This window comes from Grampus griseus, assembly GCF_964374135.1.
Source record: "Grampus griseus genome assembly, chromosome: X".
NCBI classification, from domain to species: Eukaryota; Metazoa; Chordata; class Mammalia; order Artiodactyla; family Delphinidae; genus Grampus; species Grampus griseus.
The window spans coordinates 52148861-52168331 of NC_138999.1; the positions used below are offsets into that span (position 1 = coordinate 52148861).

Below are 19471 nucleotides of genomic sequence, written 5' to 3' on the forward strand. Positions count from 1 at the left end.
ATGTAAGGTAGAGGGACCTCTCAGAGTTTAGAGCAATCAGACTTTGCCCTCTCTGCCCCACTGCACTACACAGTTCTTTGCCTTGACCCCTCAAGTGCAATCTCTTCCCACCTCCCACTCCTCCACATGCCTTCTGTTCTCTTCCATTCTTCCAGAATTTTGCTCACACTGTTTTCTCTGCCTGGAACATACTTGCCCTCACTGGATAGTCAAGGCTACATCTCATTCATTTCAATATCCCAATGCCCAGCACCTCATTCTAATTATAGGCTGATTATCTGATGTAGGGTTGTGCCCTGAGCACATCAAGGGAGAGGACAAAGGAAATGCTACCCTTCTCAGAGTTTATATTCAATTCTGCCTGCTAGGAGGAAAGCAGGGAAATAACAAATCTATCCCTCCACATTTGATCTCCTGGTCCAAAGAGTATGCCTCATCAAGCCATTTAGCTTTAAAAAGATGTTTTTGCTGCTGTCATCACGTTGGGCTTTTGTGTTTTCTCCAACTTCTTTGGATTCAAACGTCCAATGGTAAACTGGAACATGCTATTGAGTATTATACAACCAGGCTATGGGGGAAGGGTGCTATGAGGAGGAAATCACAACAACACACAATCAAGTTCTCAAATATGAGCTGCAAACTTGGGATCCTGGTAAAAATCTCCAGAAAAAAAAAAAGATATAAAAGAAGCTGTCAGGGTTACAGCTACATGTAAAAGAATGAAATTAGAACACTTCCTAACACCATACACAACAATAAACTCAAAATGGATTAAAGACCTAAATGTAAGGCCAGACACTATCAAACTCTTAGAGGAAAACATAGGCAGAACACTCTATGACATAAATCACAGCAAGATCCTTTTTGAACCACCTCCTACAGAAATGGAAATAAAAATAAACAAATGGGACCTAATGAAACTTAAAAGCTTTTGCACATCAAAGGATACCATAAACAAGAGGAAAAGACAACCCTCAGAATGGGAGAAAATATTTGCAAATGAAGCAACTGACAAAGGATCACTCTCCAAAACTTACAAGCAGCTCATGTAACTCAATAACAAAAAAACAAACAACCCAATTCAAAAATGGGCAGAAGACCTAAAGAGACATTTCTCCAAAGAAGATATACAGATTGCCAACAAACACATGAAAGAATACTCAACATCACTAATCATTACAGAAATGCAAATCAAAACTACAATAAGGTATCACCTCACACCAGTCAGAATGGCCATCATCAAAAAATCTACAAACAATAAATGCTGGAGAGGGTGTGGAGAAAAGGGAACCCTCTTGCACTGTTGGTGGGAATGTAAATTGATATAGCCACTATGGAGAACAGTATGCCGGTTCCTTATAAAACTAAAAATAGAACTACCATATGACACAGCAATCCCCCTACTGGGCATATACCCTGAGAAAACCATAATTCCAAAAGAGTCATGTACCACAATGTTCATTGCAGCAATATTTACAATAGCCAAGAAATGGAAGCAACCTAAGTGTCCATCAACAGATGAAGAATGGATGAAGAAGATGTGGCACATATATACAATGCAATATTACTCAGCTATAAGAAGAAATGAAATTGAATTATTTGTAGTGAGGTGGATGGACCTAGAGTCTGTCATACAGAGTGAAGTAAGTCAGAAAGAGAAAAATAAATTCCATATGCTAACACATATATATGGAATCTAAAAAAACTCAAAATGGTTCTGATGAACCTACGGGCAGGACAGGAATACAGAAGCAGATGTAGAGAATGGACTTGAGGACATAGGGAGGGGGAAGAGTAAGCTGGGACAAAGTGAGACAGTAGCACTAACATATATACACTCCCAAATGTAAAATAGATAGCTAGTGGAAAGCAGCTGCATCGTACAGGGAGATCAGCTCGGTGCTTTGTGACCACCTTGAAGCGAGGGATAGAGAGGGCGGTAGGGAGGCAAAAGAGGGTGGGGATATGTGGATATACGTATTCATAGAGCCGATTCACTTTGTTATACACAGAAACTAACACACCATTGTAAAGCAATTATACTCCAATAAATTTGTTTTAAAAAATCTTGCAAAAATAAAAAATAAAGAACAATTAAAGAATGGAAAAAAACAAAATAAGCTGTCAGGGATATGTTCCTTCCCCTTACCTTCAAGTGGATCTAATGCATGTGAAGGGTAGCAATGTGAGAGCATAAACAAACATCAGCATCAGAGATAGAAATTTCCTAGAAACTGCAATTCGTGAGAACATGTTCTTCTTCCTGATGCTCCCCTAAGCTGATTGAAGGTACTTATTATTATTTAGAGGTATAGGTGGTACTTTCACTCATCCACTGATTTTTTAGAAGCCCTAGGGGGTAGGGCAGAGCATGGGGGACTCCATGAACTCTAGTACACATAGGCTGGCAGGGAGCAAGGATGGAAACTGGAGGTGGGCAAATAAATCCAAAATGTTCATTGAATAAGCTGAGGGCCGGTAACGTGTGGTTACAGTACAAGGTCTCCTGCTCTCTAGCAAAATGCTCTGATTTACTGAGCAGGCACCAATTGCCGGTGTGGTACTAACTCTCCACCCTCTTTCGTAATTCCTTTTCAAGGGAGATTAAGTTGTGAAGGTTTCTTCTATGATTCTTGTTTTTTCTTTAAATTAATTTATGTTTTTAAACATCTTTATTGGAGTATAATTCCTTTACAATGGTGTGTTAGTTTCTGCTGTATAACAAAGTGAATTAGCAATACATATATATATATATATATATATATATATATATCCCCATATCTCCTCCCTCTTGCGTCTGGCTCCCACTCTCCCTATCCGACCCCTCTAGGTGGTCACAAAGCACCGAGCTGATCTCCCTGTGCCATGTGGCCACTTCCCACTAACAATCTACTTTATATTTGGTAGTGTATATATGTAAATGCCACTCTCTCACTTCGTCCCAGCTTACCCATCCCCCTTCCCGTGTCCTCAGTCCATTTTCTACATCTGCGTCTTTATTTCTGACCTGTCCCTAGGTTCGTCAGAACAACTTTTCTTCTTATTTTTGGTTTCCATACATATGTGCTAGCATACAGTATTTGTTTTTCTCTTTCTGAGTTACTTCACTCTGTATGACAGACTCTAGGTCCATCCACCTCACTACAAATAACTCAATTTCATTTCTTTTTATGGCTGAGTAATATTCCATTGTATATATGTACCACATCTTCTTTATCCATTCATCTGTTGATGGACACTTAGGTTGCTTCCATGTCCTGGCTATTGTAAATAGAGCTGCAATGAACATTGTGGTACATGACTCTTTTGGAATTATGGTTTTCTTAGGGTACATGCCCAGTAGTGGGATTGCTGTATCATAAGGCAGTTCTCTTCTTAGTTTTTTAAGGAACCTCCATACTGTTATCCATAGTGGCTGTATCAATTTACATTCCCACCAACAGTGCAAGAGGGTTCCCTTTTCTCCACACCCTCTCCAGCATTTATTGTTTGTAGATTTTTTGATGATGGCCATTCTGACTGGTGTGAGGTGATACCTCATTGTAGTTTTGATTTGCATTTCTGTAATGATTAGTGATGTTGAGCATTCTTTCATATGTTTGTTGGCAATCTGTATATCTTCTTTGCAGAAATGTCTATTTAGGTCTTCTGCCTATTCTTGGATAGGGTTGTTTGTTTTTTTGATGTTGAGCTGCATGTGCTGCTTGTAAATTTTGGAGGTTAATTCTTTGTCAGTTGCTTCATTTGCAAATATTTTCTCCCATTCTGAGGGTTGTCTTTTCCTCTTGTTTATGGTGTCCTTTGATGTGCAAAAGCTTTTAAGTTTCACTAGGTCCCATTTGTTTATTTATTTTTTTATTTCCATTTCTGTAGGAGGTGGCTCAAAAAGGATCTTGCTGTGATTTATGTCATAGAGTGTTCTGCCTATGTTTTCCTCTAAGAATTTTATAGTGTCTGCTCTTATATTTAGGTCTTTAATCCATTTTGAGTTTATTTTTGTGTATGGTGTTAGGGAGTGCTGTAATTTCATTCTTTTACATGTAGCTGTCCAGTTTTCCCAGCACCACTTATTGAAGAGGCTGTCTTTTCTCCATTGTATATTCCTGCCTCCTTTATCAAAAATAAGGTGACCATAGGTGCATGGGTTTACCTCTGGCTTTCTATCCTGTTCTATTGAACTATATTTCTGTTTCTGTGCCAGTACTGTGCTGTCTTGATTAGTGTACCTTTGTAGTATTGTCTGAAGTCAAGGAGCCTGATTCCTCCAGCTTCGTTTTTCTTTCTCAAGATTGCTTTGGCTATTCAGGGTCTTTTGTGTTTCCATACAAAGTGAGATTTTTTTTGTCCTACTTCTGTGAAAAGTGCCACTGGTAGTTTCATAGGGATTGCATTGAATCTGTAGATTGCTTTGGGTAGTAGTCATTTTCACAGTATTGATTCTTCCAATCCAAGAACATTGTACATCTCTCCAACTGTTTGTATCATCTTTAATTTCTTTCATCAGTGTCTTACAGTTTTCTGCATACATGTCTTCTGTCTCCTTAGGTAGGTTTATTCCCAGGTATTTATTATTTTTGGTACTATGGTAAGTGGGAGTGTTTCCTCAATTTATCTTTCAGATTTTTCATCATAGTGTATAGGAATGCAAGAGATTTCTGTGCATTAATTTTGTATCCTGCTACTTTACCAAGTTCATTGATTAGCTCTAGTAGTTTTCTGGTAGCATCTTTAGGATTCTCTATGTATAGTATCATGTCATCTGCAAACAGTGACAGTTTTACTTCTTCTTTTCCGATTTGAATTCCTTTTATTTGTTTTTCTTCTGATTGCTGTGGCTAAAACTTCCAAAACTATGTTGAATAACAGTGGTGAGAGTGGAAAACTTTCTCTTGTTCCTGATCTTACAGGAAATGGTTTCAGTGTTTCACCATTGAGAACTATGTTGGCTGTGGGTTTGTCATATATGGCCTTTATTATGTTGAGGTAACTTCCCTATATGCCTACTTTCTGGAAGGTTTTTTATCATAAATGGGTGTTGAATTTTGTGAAAAGCTTTTTCTGCATCTATTGAGATGATCATATGGTTTTTCTCCTTCAAATTGTTAATACAGTTTATCACATTGATTGATTTGTGTATATTGAAGAATCCTTGCATTCCTGGGATAATGCCCACTTGATCATGGTGTATGAACTTTTTAATGTGCTGTTGGATTCTGCTTGCTAGTATTTTGTTGAGAATTTTTGCATATATATTCATCAGTGATATTGGCCTGAATTTTTATTCTTTGTGACATCTTTGTCTGGTTTTGGTATCAGGGTGACTTTGGGAGTGTTCCTCCATCTTCTATACTTTGGAAGAATTTGAAAAGGATAGGTTTTAGCTGTTCTCTAAATGTTTGATCAAATTTGCCTGTGAAGCCATCTGTTCCTGGGCTTTTGTTTGTTGGAAGATTTTTATTCACCATCTCAATTTTAGTGCTCGTGATTGGTCTGCTTATATTTTCAATTTCTTCCTGGTTCAGCCTCAGAAGGTTGCACTTGTCTAAGGAATTTTCCATATCTTCCTGGTTGTCCATTTTATTGGCATTTAGTGGCCTGCAGTAATCTCTCATGATCCTTTGCATTTCTGCAATGCCAGCTGTTACTTCTCCTTTTTCATTTGTAATTCTGTTGATTTGAGTCTTCTACCTTTTCTTCTTGATGAGTCTGGCTAATTGATTATCAATTTCGTTTATCTTCTGAAAGAACAAGCTTTTAGTTTTACTGATATTTGCTATCATTTCCTTCATTTCTTCTTCATTTATTTCTGACCTAATCTTTATGATTTCTTTACTTCTGCTATCTTTGGGTTATTTTTTTGTTTTTCTTTCTCTAATTGCTTTTTGTGTAAGGTTAGGTTGTTTATTTGAGATGATTCTTGTTTCTTGAGGTAGGATTGTATTGCTATAAGCTTCCCTCTTAGAACTGCTTTTGCTGCATCCCAAGAGTTTTGGGTCATTGTGTTTTCATTGTCATCTGTTTCTAGGTATTTTTTGATATTGTCTTTGATTTCTTCAGTGATCTCTTGGTTATTTAGTAGTGTATTGTTTAGCCTCCATGTGTTTGTAGTTTTTATAGGTTTTTTTCCCTGTAATTGATATCTAATCTCATAGCATTGTGGTTGGAAAAGATACTTGATGCAATTTCAATTTTCTTAACTTATCAAGGGTTGATTTGTGACCCAAGATATGATCTATCCTGGAGAATGTTCCATGAGCTCTTGATAAGAAACTGTATTCTGTTGTTTTTCATTGGAATGTCCTATAAATATCAGTTAAGTCCGTCTTGTTTAGAATATCATTTAAAGTTTGTGTTTCCCTATTAATTTTCATTTTGGATGATATGTCCGTTGGTGAAAGTGGGGTGTTAAAGTCCCCTACTATGATTGTGTTACTGTCGATTTCCGGTTTTATGGCTGTTAGCATTTGCCTTATGTATTGAGGTGCTCCTATGTTGGGTGCATCAATATTTACAGTTGTTATACCTTCTTTTTGGAATGATCCAATGATCATTATGTAGTGTCCTTCTTTGTCTCTTGTAATAGTCTTTATTTTAAAGTCTATTTTGTCTGATATGAGAATTACTACTCCAGCTTTCTTTTGATTTCCATTTACATGGAATATTTTTTTCCATCCCCTCACTTATTGTCTGTATGAGTCCCTAGGTCTGATGTGGGTCTCTTGTAGACAGCGTATATACGGGTCTTATTTTTGTATCCATTCAGCCAGTCTATGTGTTGTGTTTGGAACATTTAATGCATTTACATTTAAGGTAGTTATCGATATGTATGTTCCTAATAACATTTTCCTAATTGTTTGGGGTTCGTTATTGTATATTTTTCCCTTCTCCTGTGTTTCCTGCATAGAGAATTTCCTTCAGCATTTGTTGTAAATCCAGTTTGCTGGTTCTGAATTCTCTTAAGTTTTGCTTGTCTGTAAAGTTTTTAATTTCTCCTTCAAATCTGAGTGATATCCTTGCTGTGTAATCTTGGTTGTAGGTTTTTCCCTTTCATCACTTTAAATATGTCCTGCCACTCCCTTCTGGCTTGCAGAGTTTCTGCTGAAAGATCAGCTGTTAACTTTATGGGGATTCCCTTGTATGTTATTTGTTGCTTTTGCCTTGCTGCTTTTAATATTTTTCCCTGTATTTAATTTTTGATAGTTTGATTAATATGTGTGTTGACATGTTTTTCCTTGAATTTATCCTGTATTGGACTCTATGTGCTTCCTGGACTTGATTGACTATTTCCTTTCCCATATTAGGGAAGTTTTCAACTATAATCTCTTCAAAAATTTTCTTAGTCCTGTTCTTTCTCTCTTCTTCTTCTGTGACCCCTATAATTTGAATGTTGGTGCGGTAATGTTGTCCCAGAGGTCTCTGAGACTGTCCTCAGTTCTTTTCATTCTTTTTTCTTTATTCTGCTCTGCAGTAGTTATTTCCACTCTTTCACCTTCCACATCATTTATCCATTCTTCTGCCTCAGTTATTCTGCTACTGATTCCTTCTAGAGAATATTTTTATTTCGTTTATTGTGTTTCTCATCATTGTTTGCTCTTCAGTTCTTCTAGGTTCTTGTTAAATGTTTCTTGTATTTTCTCCATTCCTTTTTCAAGATTTTGGATCATCTTTACTATCATTATGATGAATTCTTTTTCAGCTAGGTTGCCTATTTCCTCTTCATTTGTTTGGTGTGGTGGGTTTTTACCTTGCTCCTTTGTTTGCTGTGTTTTTCCCTGTGTTTTCATTTTGCTTAACTTACTGTGTTTGGGGTCTCATTTTTGCAGGCTGGAGGTTCGTAGTTCCCACTGTTTTTGTTGTCTGTGCCCAGTGGTTAAGGTTGGTTCAGTGGGTTGTTTCGGCTTCCTGGTAAGGGTCTGGCACCTGTGTTCTGGTGGATGAGACTGGATCTTGTCTTTTGGTGGGCGGGACCATGTCCAGTGGTGGGTTTTGCGGTGTTTTGACATTTGCATGATATTAGGCAGCCTCTTTGCTATTGGGTGGGGTTGTGTTCCTGTCTTGCTAGTTTTTTGGCATAGGTTGTCCAGCACTGTAGCTTGCTGGTCATTGAGTGGAGCTGGGTCTTAGCATTGAGATGGAGATCTATGGGAGAGCTTTTGCTGTTTGATATTATGTGGAGCTAGGAGGTCTCTGGTGGACCAATGTCCTAAACTCAGCTCTCTGTACTCGGAGGTACAGGACTGATATGTGGCTGGAGTACCTAGACTGTTTCAGCCACACATCTAGAAGAAAAGGTAGAAAGAAAGAAAGAAAGAAAGAAAGAAAGAAAGAAAGAAAGAAAGAAAGAAAGAAAGAAAGAAAGAAAGAAAGAAAGAAAGAAAGAAAGAAAGAAAGAAAGAAAGAAAGGAAGGAAGGAAGGAAGGAAGGAAGGAAGGAAGGAAGGGAAGAAGAAGGAAATAAAAAAGAAAAAAGGGAAAAATAAAATAAAGTTACTAAAATAAAAAATTTAAAAATTATAAAAATTTAAAAATTATTAAAATTAAAATAATATAAAAATTATTTAAAAAATGGAGAGACCAAACCCTGGGGAAAATGGTAAAAGCAAAGCTATACACACAAAATCACCCAAAGAAGCATACACATACACACTCAGAAAAGGAGAAAAAGAAAAAAAATATAGATATTTATATATATAAAAAAAAGAAGAGAGAAACCAAATCAATAAATGAATCTACCACTGATAATAAACTTTTAATACTAAACTAAGATAAACGTAAAACCAGACACAAATTAGATGTAGAAAGTGAACCCCAAGTTTGCAGTTGCTCCCAAAGTCCGGCACTTCAATTTCGGGCTGATTCGTTGTCTATTCAGGTATTCCGTGTATGCAGGGTACATTAAGATGATTGTCGAGATTTAATCCACTGCTCCTGAGGCCGCTGGGAGAAAATTCCCTTTCTCTTCTTTGTTTGCACAGCTCCTGGGGTTCAGCTTTTAATTTGGCCCTGCCTCTGCGTGTATGTCGCCTGAGGGCATCTGTTCTTTGCTCAGACAGGAAGGGGCTAAAGTAGCAGTTGATTAGAAGGCTCTGGCTCACTCAGCCCAGCGGGAGAGGGAGGGGTATGAAATGCAGCGCGAGTCTGCAGCGGCAGAGGCTGGTGTGACATTGCAACAGCCTGAGGCATGCCATGTTTTCTCCCGTGGATGTTGTCCCTGGATCACGGGACCCTGGCAGTGGTGGGCTGCACAGTCTCCTGGGAGGGATTGTGTGGATAGTGACTGGTGCTTGCACACAGGCTTCTTGGTGGCTGCATCAGCAGCCTTAGCATTTCATGCTCATCTCTGGTGTCCATGCTGATAGGCGTGGCTCGCACGCAGCGCTGGAGTTTGTTTAGGCAGTGCTCTGAATCCTCTCTCCTCGTGCACCCTGAAACAATGGTCTCTAGCCTCTTAGGCAGTTCCAGACATTTTCCTGGACTCCCTCCTGGCTAGCTGTGCCGCACTAGCCCCCTTCAGGCTGTGTTCATGCAGCCAACACCAGTCCTCTCCCTGGGATCCGACCTCCGAATCCATAGCCTCAGCTCCCAGCCCCCACCCGCCCTGGCTGGTGAGCAGACAAGCCTCTCAGGCTGGTGCGTGCTGGTTGGCACTTATCCTCTGTGTGGGAATCTCTTCACTTTGCTCTCTGCACCCTTGCTGCTGTGCTCTCCTCCATGGCTCCAAAGCTTCCCCCGCCACACCCCATCTCCACCAGTAAAGGAGTTTCCTAGTATGTGAAAACTTTTCCTCCTTCACTCCTCCCTCCCAGAGGTGTCGGTCCCATCCCTATTCTTTTGTCTCTGTTTTTTTCTGTTTTCTTCTGCCCTACCCAGGTACGTGGGGAATTTCTTTACTTTTGGGAAGTCTGAGGTCTTCTGCTAACATTCAGTAGGAGTTGTTTCACATGTAGATGTATTTCAAATGTATTTGTGGGGAGGAAGGTGATCTCCATGTCTTACTCCTCCGCCATCTTGAAGGTCTCCTGACTCTTCTTTTTCATTTGACAAATCAAACTGAAATTATTATGTAGATGCTTTTGATACCCACCCTGTTTATTCAAACATGTGGAGGAGGCAAGTGAGTGGCAGAGAGAGCAAAGCACTGCTTCATTTTCTTGATTTGCAAGGCTTGTCCACAGCTGCACCCACCAAGCTGGCAGGACTTCTTTCTGAATGTCCAACTGCTTGGGTAGGTGGAACATAGAAAAAACCTATACCAGGGAATCAGTGAGGTTGAGCCACCCAAGCCAATAGCCAACCAGCCATGGAATGGACATATCCTATTGCTTTCTGTGGGAGGCTCCCCAGCACTCATCTACCTTTAGCCTTACCGGGAGTTGGACTTCCCCCCAAGGCAGTCTTACTCTCTTGCTTAGATATGGACACTTTACTGCAGAAACAAGTCCCTGCAATATCATAAAGGGAAGCAACTGGGCTGTAGGAAGCAGAAGGCTGGAAGAGTATGTGGTGCAGCAGTGTAAAGAACATCCCCCAGGGAATCTGGAGACTAGATTCAAGTTTTAGTTTTGTCATTGACTTGCTGTTTGGCCTCAGTCAGGAATAGGCTTCTCAGACTTCCACCATCATTACAAGGTTTGCATGTGTGCACGTGTGTGTGCGCACACACATGTGCATAAACATGGCCAGAGATGTTCTTTGGGGAGTTCCCTAAAAGACCTACTGACTCTGACATTTTAGAAATATTTAAGACTAGATATGGCACACTTGATCGAAACTTTGGTCCTGGCCTCTGAAATGTACCCATCAGGCCTTGCTAAAGAAAATGCTTCATAGAGGGCAAACCTTCTGAAGCTGGTCAGTTGCACAGTGACCTCAGAGTCTGAAAAGTTAACCACAAGGAATTTTTCTTCTTACTAACTTAAATAAAGAAGGACTTTGTCAAGCAGGGTTGTGTGGGCTTGGATGAGATTAGAGGACCAGTCAATCATGCTAACAAAGGAGGCAGAAAGTAACTGCCTCCTATTCGAAAGACTTTCCTTTGTTTCCCAACCCCCAACTATAGACAAACACAAATAAAATTCCTTCTGAGATGCTGAGTCTTTAAATCATAGTTCAGTGCTTTCATGTTAGGTGTTAGTGAAGCTCCCTGAACAGGCCAAAGAATTTTAAGCTATTCTTGGTCTCCCATGGCCCCAGCTGCAGGGACTGGAGGCCAAGAGCCCATGGAGGAATTAGAAGGTCTTCCAGGTATTGGGAAGGGGAAAATTGTTTCAGGGAATAGAAAGACAACTGCTGCTGGGAACATCCTATTACAGAGAATCCCCACAGGGGTAGAGAAAAAGAGGCCTGCTAATCAGCCACAGTTTCAGAGTGCCTGAGAATTAGTGATCTTTCTAGAGGTCATTTGATCCAGCCCTCTTATCAGGAAACTATCCAAAGCAAACCAGACACAGGGGAAGGAGAATCCATGATTTCCTAATAAGTCTGTGCCAGTGCTGTTTTCTTCTTATGAGCAAGAAGATCTCTTTATATAGATTCCTTCCTCTCCTTGCATCTCAAAGAATCACTGCTGTTTTCTACTCTGTATGGGGACATTATCCTTCAAATAAGACTCAAAAATATGCCAGCTGCTCAGAACTGTGGACATTTCCAGCCATGTACATTAAAGAGGAACAGAAGTAGCAGAATAAAGGAAAGATGACTTTTTCTGGACATTGGTTAAGTAACTGTAAGGCTGTTTCATTCCCTTGGAATGTGCTAAACTATATGACAAGTTAGAGAGCTACTAGCTCTCAAATTACAAGAAATTATACCTGTGTGGAGGCCAGAGGAATGGGGAGCTGACTCAACTTCTACACTATGATCATGAAGCTTAAGATTGCCACCTCCTCCCTGGTAGCATGTCCTGCCTCTCCTATCTTGGTTATATTAGCTGTGGACTGTCAGATTTCATAACTTGGGTCTGAGAGATAAATGTGAAATGTCATTACTCCTGGTTCTCTTGATGGGCACAAGAGAGAAACAATAAATAGTGTACTTAACACACAGGTACCTGTGAGGCCTTAAAGTTCACAGCTCTTTTTTCTGTTTAACAGACACCTCAGGAACTTCAACAGAGCAGTGGCATAAGAGGCAAAAGCTCCATTTATTTGTTAGGCTGTGTATATCCTCTGAAAGTTAGCATCTCAGAAGACAATGCTTTAGTGAAGGTTTTCTGAGTTCAGAGAAGTCGTGGCCAATTCCAATAGAATGGAAGGCTCAGGGATTATTTTTATAAGCAGATAATTAAAAAATAGAATTTGGCCTGTCAGTTGGGCAGGGATGATGGTTGTGGCCTGAAGTGTGCAGGCTTGGATAGAACTAGTAGATATGTCAGGGTGAGGTGATCTCACCAAGAGGAAAAGAAGAAGTATGTTGGCTGGCCTGCATCAGAGAACCAACCTTGCACTCTGTGTCTGGGAGTGAATTAGTACCTATTACTCCTCATCCAAGTGTTCATCTGGTGGTGATAAAATTCCAGGACTTGAAAGAGCTTTGAAAGGCTACTGAGTCAACCCAATTATTTCTTAGAAACACCCAAATAGATGAATCTTTCCTTTCCTAATGAAATATTGCAACCGAGATTTCTCCAACCTTCTTAGAAAGCTATTCAAGTACACAACACCTCTTATTAGCAGGAAGTTTTGCCTTGGCTCTAATCTAAATCCTTTCTGATGCTCTTCAAATATAATTACTCTTTGCTCATCTTTGGCTAAGATGTGAGGTTCTGGCTAAGGTATTCAGACTCTCCAATGTCCCTGTTAGTAAGGGTCCTACCTCCCAGTCTAGGACAGAGGCCTGCCACTGGGCAATCTTGTCAATATTCTCCAAGCGCCGCTTGCGTTCATTGATCTGCTGAGTCACATTTCTCATGACAGCCAGAGCAGCTGCCACATACCTGTAGTCACTGTGAAGACACAAAATTACAAGTTGGATGAGTCAATGTGCCATTGAACCAATGTGCTGGGTGCCAACACTAACATCCATTCTCCTCTTCCTACTTAGCAAGAGAGCCCGGATTTTAGATAGAATCCATGCCACATGGTACAAAAGACTACATTTTCTATCCTTCTTTACAGTAAGAGGTGACTTATATGATCAAGTTCTGTCCAGTGATATGTAAATAGAAATGTTGGGTAGAACTTTTGAAAAACTACCTTTAAGGAAAACAGCATGCCCTTCTTTGGTCCTTACTTAAACCTGACGCTTAAGAATATTTAGATGTGATGGCTGAAGTTCTAGCAACCATCTTAGACCATAAGGACAAGGTCCATACTCCTAAGGATAGGATAAGAGAAAACTGGAAGGAGTCTCTGATAATCATGGAGCCAGCAAGGCAGCCATAAACTGCCTACCTGCAGGCGTTTTCTCTATGAAAGAGAAACAGACTCATCTTTGCTATGCCATTATTTTTGTACCTATCTGATACAACCAGCCAAGGATGAGGAAGGGAGCCTCACACATGGCATGGTCCAGAGAACTTTACCATCTGTTCTAGCACCTATTTCTAGGGAACTCTGCCCAAAGTCACTGTAAAATAACATCCAAACCTTTCCTCCTATACAATATAGAGATAGGATGTAGCATTGTGGTTAAGAACAGAGACTGGAGCCAGACTCCTTGAACACAAACCCTAGTTTAGTCACTGACTAGTGGTGTGGCCTTTGACAAGTCTCATTCTCCTTCTCAGTGACTCAGTTTCCTCATCTGTAAAATGGGGAGAATTATAGTAGAATTTGCTGAAGTTTTAATAATCCATGAAAACTGTTTTACTCTTGGCTCACAGCAAATGTCTGCAGTATTATTAATATAAAACAAACATTTCTCTAGTATAGACATTATATGGGTTGTCTCTCAAAACCTCTAACTCCAGAAGTACAATCCTAGGCCCCATTTTCCTGGGACTTTGGATGGCCCACTTGTTGAAGTTTATACCATCCTGCCCAGTTTTCTCTGTTTGTCTGATCTAATTTCCAGTCAAATGGCTCCTGTGAAAAGAAGATTGAAAGTTAGATCCCAGACATTTGGTGGAATAATTAGTTGAGAAGGCAGGAGGATGAGTTACAGTTCAGTCTTAACAAACTTTTCCTTAGAGAAGCTGAACATGCTTTGTGGTCACTAACATGCTCACTGTCCCTGCACCAATTTGAAAGAAGAGAAGAGAAAAAGAAGAGCAGAGCAACTGTCTTTTTCTTCCCTAATACATTGAGGTGTGGGGTGGTGGACCAATCATAGGAACAGAAGAAAGGGAGTTCTAACTGCTAGGGCAGATGAGACACAGCACCTCCTCTTAGCTGGCCTCCCTGGCTCCAGTCTGTTCTCTGCACACCTGCCAGACCATAGTCTTCAAACGTTACTACATTTTATCACCTACAGTGACAGGATACTCAGTACAAATCCTAACCAGTCTATTCTGTCTCAAGACAACTCTGTTAACACACACACACACACACACACACACACACACACACACACACACCCCAAAACCTCTTTATCCTGAGCCTTAATGAATGTTAGCTGTTACCAGTTTTTCTTGTGGATCTCACTTCTGACTCATACTGAACTTATGATCAACCAATACTTCTTAAATTTCTTTAAAATATGCTGTCTAGAAGCTGTATGTCTCTCAGTCTGTCCTTGAATTGTTGATTTCTTAGACCAAACTACAGAATATTACATTTGTTTCTGTTACATTTCATTCTTTTACAGTTACTTGCTCCAACCTGTGGGGGAGTTATTGTGCTCTGTAAAACTGTCAAAGTTTTTCCCTGGCAAGACTATCTGAGCTTGCCATTTAGAAGCAAGGTAGGGTAATGACAGAAGGGGTGGTTGCAATGCAGAAGTTGCTGACGTAAATAAGCACCCCTGTTCTTTAGGTCCTTTTTCTGTCTCCCATGCTATTCCTCCCTGATTTGAGAGCATCAGGAAAATGCCTTAAGCCACTTTCTAGGAGGTAAAGCATAGAGTTACACTGTCAAATATGGTATCCACTAGCCACATTTAATTAGAATTAAATAAAAATTTAGTTCTTTAGTTGCATCAGCTACATTTCTCAGTACTCAATAGCCATATGTGGCCAGTGTCTACTATATTAAACCACAGAGATATGGAACATTTACATCACTGTACAAAGTCCTATTGGACAGTGCTGGCATGAGAATGCTTATTACCTCTGCCTGACCCCATGTACTACTTAGCCATGAATTTATCACTGCCACTGTGCCATACTGTCAGTCAACCTTTGCCATTTTTAGCTGGCTGCCTTTCTCATGATGGTTAGAGGGGGGTATGTCACCATCTCTAACCTTCCCCACTAGCTTTAGGAGTGGGTGAGAGAAAAAAGTAAATAGCTGTGGTCTAGCCTGAACCCTGCTCAGAGCCCTCAGGCTTCCAGATGAGGTCTGAGCCCAGCACCCTAGTGAGGAGACTGACTGAACCAAGATTGTCTTGTTCCAGGCAGGTCAGCTAACCTCCCTCTCGTAGTCTTTCTTCTTAGCAGCTTAAGCAAGGTTGGGTGGGGGGGTGGGGACATGTCACCCTTCTGTAAACAATGGTAGTATTATTCTCCATTTACCACTCTCTATCCACCTAATCTTCTCCCTCAGGGACTACTCTGCCTGCTTGCATTTCAGACCTACCTATCTGAACACCTATCAACCTAAGTCTTCAACCTGGCATTAGCCTCTAATTGCCTTCAAACCCAAGCTACTTTGGCATGCATCACAGGAGCTATCACCTTGATAAAGCTTTCTGAGGCCTGCAAGAAGGAGTGGCCCATGGCCTGGGGATAGTGCTAGGCCCAATGGGTCACCCCAAATGAGGACAGGGATTGATGTAGCCTGCGACTGCCTGAGCCATTCTCTCAGCACCCCTGAGCCTAGGGGTAGAAGGAGAGGGGACCAGAGACCCAGAGGATAAGAAGGCCTTGATGCAGGGGTTCCACTCACAAGGTGAAGGTGCACAGGAATGGGAAATCCCAGGGAGATATGCTATCTTGTTGGCTCCCACTAAACCCAAAAGGCCCTGGGGTTGCTTTGGTCTAAAAGACAAACATAATTTTTGGCTGTGCTTTAAAATTGGTCCTTGGGGGGCTCTTAAAAACATTTATGTAAATACATAATTTACCTAGTTAATATCATCAGTCCACAAGTATAATTTTTAGAGCAGACACTCAGGAGTTGGTGGGAGATGAGCTGTGATATAAAAACATTTGAGAATCACTCTTTAAATATACTGGTTTTAAAACCACTGGTCTGAAAGCAGCTCCACTGAGATTTAGGTGCAATAGTGGCTGCTTCTGGCCACTTAGCACCTTGAAGTATTCCTGTGGAGGTCATTTAGATTCATTACAACATGGGATGGCAGAACTAGAAAAGGCCTTCCAGACTGGCTAGTACAATGGCTCACAAATCTTCCTTGGCATGAAAATCACGTGGAGCGCTCTTTAAAAAGTTAGGTTCCCAGACCACTGTCCATACTTTGTGTCCCTGCTTTGCCACAGACTTGCTCTTTGTCATTTTCCCTTTCTGGGACTCAGTCTGTCTAGCCATAGAATGAATAAGTCTGACTAGAAGACCTTCCTCTAAGGCCCTTTCCATTTTAGGTGCCATAAATGTTTTCCATTTTTATTTTTAAAATATTAAGATATTTTAGTTGGGGTTCTTTAACATCCTATTAGCTCTCACAGGTTTTCTCCTTAGAAAACTTGGGACTCAGTTTTGGCAATGGGCTGTATTAAATATTTTAAGTGAGATTTAGTCACCTCCAAATTTCATGTCTAATTAGTACTCCCACTATTCCCCAGCTAGTAAACAGACTCAGGGAGAAGGGAACAGAGTCCTCCTTTGCAAGGTCCTTCTACACCTGCCTCGCTCACAGCCAACAGAACAAGGAAGGCAGAGTTACCACTGGTGGTGTTACTCATACAAAGGGAGAGTCCACTGCTACTACATTTGGTTTCAAATCTGAAATCTGTCCAGGGCTTCAGACCACTGAAGCACATAACCCATGATATGCTAAAGAACAACATCAACTTAAAAATGAACCTAGGGATTGGCCTAGAAGCTTGACATAAAAAAAACCAACCGACGCATACCGATGGCCTTATGCAACTAGGTCTGGAAGTCAGATCCAAGGAAACCAGGCAGTGGAGCCAAATGAAAGTACGAAGCAGGCCTGATGAGAAGCAAGCAGAAACTAAGGGAAATTGAGCAAAGGCCTTCTTTATTCTTATAGTGATCAATCAGGAAGAGAGCTGAGAGCTGGGGCAATAAACCTAAGGTCACGGATTTAATACCAATTAAAAGCAGGCTATAAATAGGCTGGGGGCTCTAGGTTATGAAGCAAAGCACATGAAAAAATAGGGGATGGTTCACTGTAGACCATTCCCATTGTTGGAGATGACTCCCAGCATATACCTTACTAATAGAGGGTTAGGAGTGTCATTTCCATTCAGAGAAAGATAAGCTCCTTCATCCTTTTTGGGTTGGTTTTCTTGAAAATACTGAAAAACTTTGAGAAAACTTCAGGGGAAGTCTCAAGTCTATTTTCCCCCAGTCATGCTGTGTGTCTAAGGGGAAGGTACAGTTGGGATGAGGCAGAGGAGGGTGTAAAAGACTAAAGAAGACCAGGGGTGTAGCCTTTCAGAAGAAATCTAAGGTCAGTACAAGTAGGGCAGTCTGTTACCAGGATATTTGACTCTATTGAGCAGAGTAGAATAAACAGTTGATTCACTTGGCTGAACTCAGGACTAAGGACCAGGCTATAAGCTCCCTGAAGGTAGTGTCTAAGTGGTACAATAATGATGAACACTGATTTTGTGTATATATTGATTTATAAGTTTATAAGCCACTGATAAGCATTGTCTCACTTTATATACACAACAGTCTTCAGAGGTAAGCAAGAATATGTCATCATCCCATTGTGTATATAAGCTAACAGAAATTCAGAAAAGGCAAGAGGACATACATTCTCAATAAGGATTAACATGTAGAGGAGGCTCTCTCCTTCACTCCTGCCTCCCTCAATCCCTTACCTATGGTCCTGGGCGGTATACTTGAGGAGCTCAGCCAACTGTAAGGGATACTTGCAGATCTTCTGCACTGGCGTCAAAAGGAAACCATCAATGGCAATGTCAATCATCTGCTGCAAGAGGCGACAGGCCTCAAAAAAGTGCTGGTAGCGGCTGTCCTTCATCAGTTTGGAGAGCTCCATACAGGCGTCCAGGTGGTTGTTACAGTACTCAGAGTATATCCAGAATCCATCTTGCTGTGAGCAGAGGAAAGATAGAGAGAAAGGGAAAGGCTACTGAGAACTCCAAAAGAAGTTCTGGAGAAATGGGAAAACAGACCCTCTACTTATGTAGAAATATAAAAATGATAATGTCAATCTTTCCTACATTGATTCATAATTTAATAATAAAGAAATTATTTGGGAATTAGACAACCTGTAAAAATTCATATATAAAAATAAATAAAAGAGACCTTCAAGATGGTGGAGGAGTGAGACATGGAGATCATCTTCCTCCACACAAATACATCAAAAATACATCTACATGTGAAACAACTCCTACAGAACACCTACTGAATGCTGGCAGAAGAGCTCAGACTTCCCAAAATGCAAAAAATTCCCCATGTTCTTGGGCAGGGCAAAAGAAAAAAGAAAAAACAGAGACAAAAGAATAGGGATGGGACCTGCACCACTGGGAGGGAGCTGTGAATGAGGAAAAGTTTGCACACACTAGGAAGCCCCTTCACTGGTGGGAACAGGTTGGGGAAAAGCTTCAGAGCCATGGAGGAGAGTGCAGAAACAGGGGTGCAGAAGGGAAAGTGGAGAGATTCCCGCACAGAGGATCAGTGCCAACCAGCACTCACCAGCCTAAGATGCTTGTCTGCTCACTCATTGGGGTGGGTGGGAGCTGAGAGCTGAGGTTCAGGCTTCGGAGGTCAGACCTCAGGGAAAGGACTGGGGTTGGCTGTGTGAAGACAGCCTGAAGTGGACTAGTGTACCACAGCTAGCCAGGAAGGAGTCTGGGAAAATGTCTGGATCAGATGGAGAGGCAAGAGACCACTGTTTTGGGGTGTGCGAGGAGAGGGGATTCCTGCTCCTTGTGCCCACAGAGGGCAGAGCACCACCTAAATGAGCTCCAGAGACAGGAGTGAGCCACAGCTATCAGATTGGACCACAGAGATGGGCATGGACCGTTAACACTGCCACCACTGCCACCAAGAATCCTTTGTGTAAGTGCAGGTCACTACCCACACTTCCATGGATACCCATGCAGCAAACCATGGCCAGGGTCCCATGATCCAGGGACAACTTCCCTGGTAGAACACATGGTGCACCACAGGCTGTTGCAATGTCATGTCAGCCTCTGGTGCTGCAGGCTCACCCCCACATTCTAATTCTGACTACCATACTTTTCCCTCTCCCTGGCT

General features: G+C 41.1%; 1 protein-coding gene across 3 annotated transcripts in view; it reads right to left on the minus strand.

Moving 5' to 3' along the window:
- Positions 1 to 19471, minus strand: part of ARHGEF9 (Cdc42 guanine nucleotide exchange factor 9) — a 195238-nt gene that overhangs the window by 45008 nt on the left and 130759 nt on the right. For all 3 annotated transcript variants that reach the window (XM_082681102.1, XM_082681101.1, XM_082681103.1), the window contains exons 5-6: positions 18070 to 18302; positions 12813 to 12942 (exon numbers count right to left, since the gene is read on the minus strand). In XM_082681102.1, coding sequence (XP_082537228.1) covers positions 12813 to 12942; positions 18070 to 18302 — 363 coding nt within the window. The remainder of the gene's footprint in view (positions 1 to 12812; positions 12943 to 18069; positions 18303 to 19471) is intronic.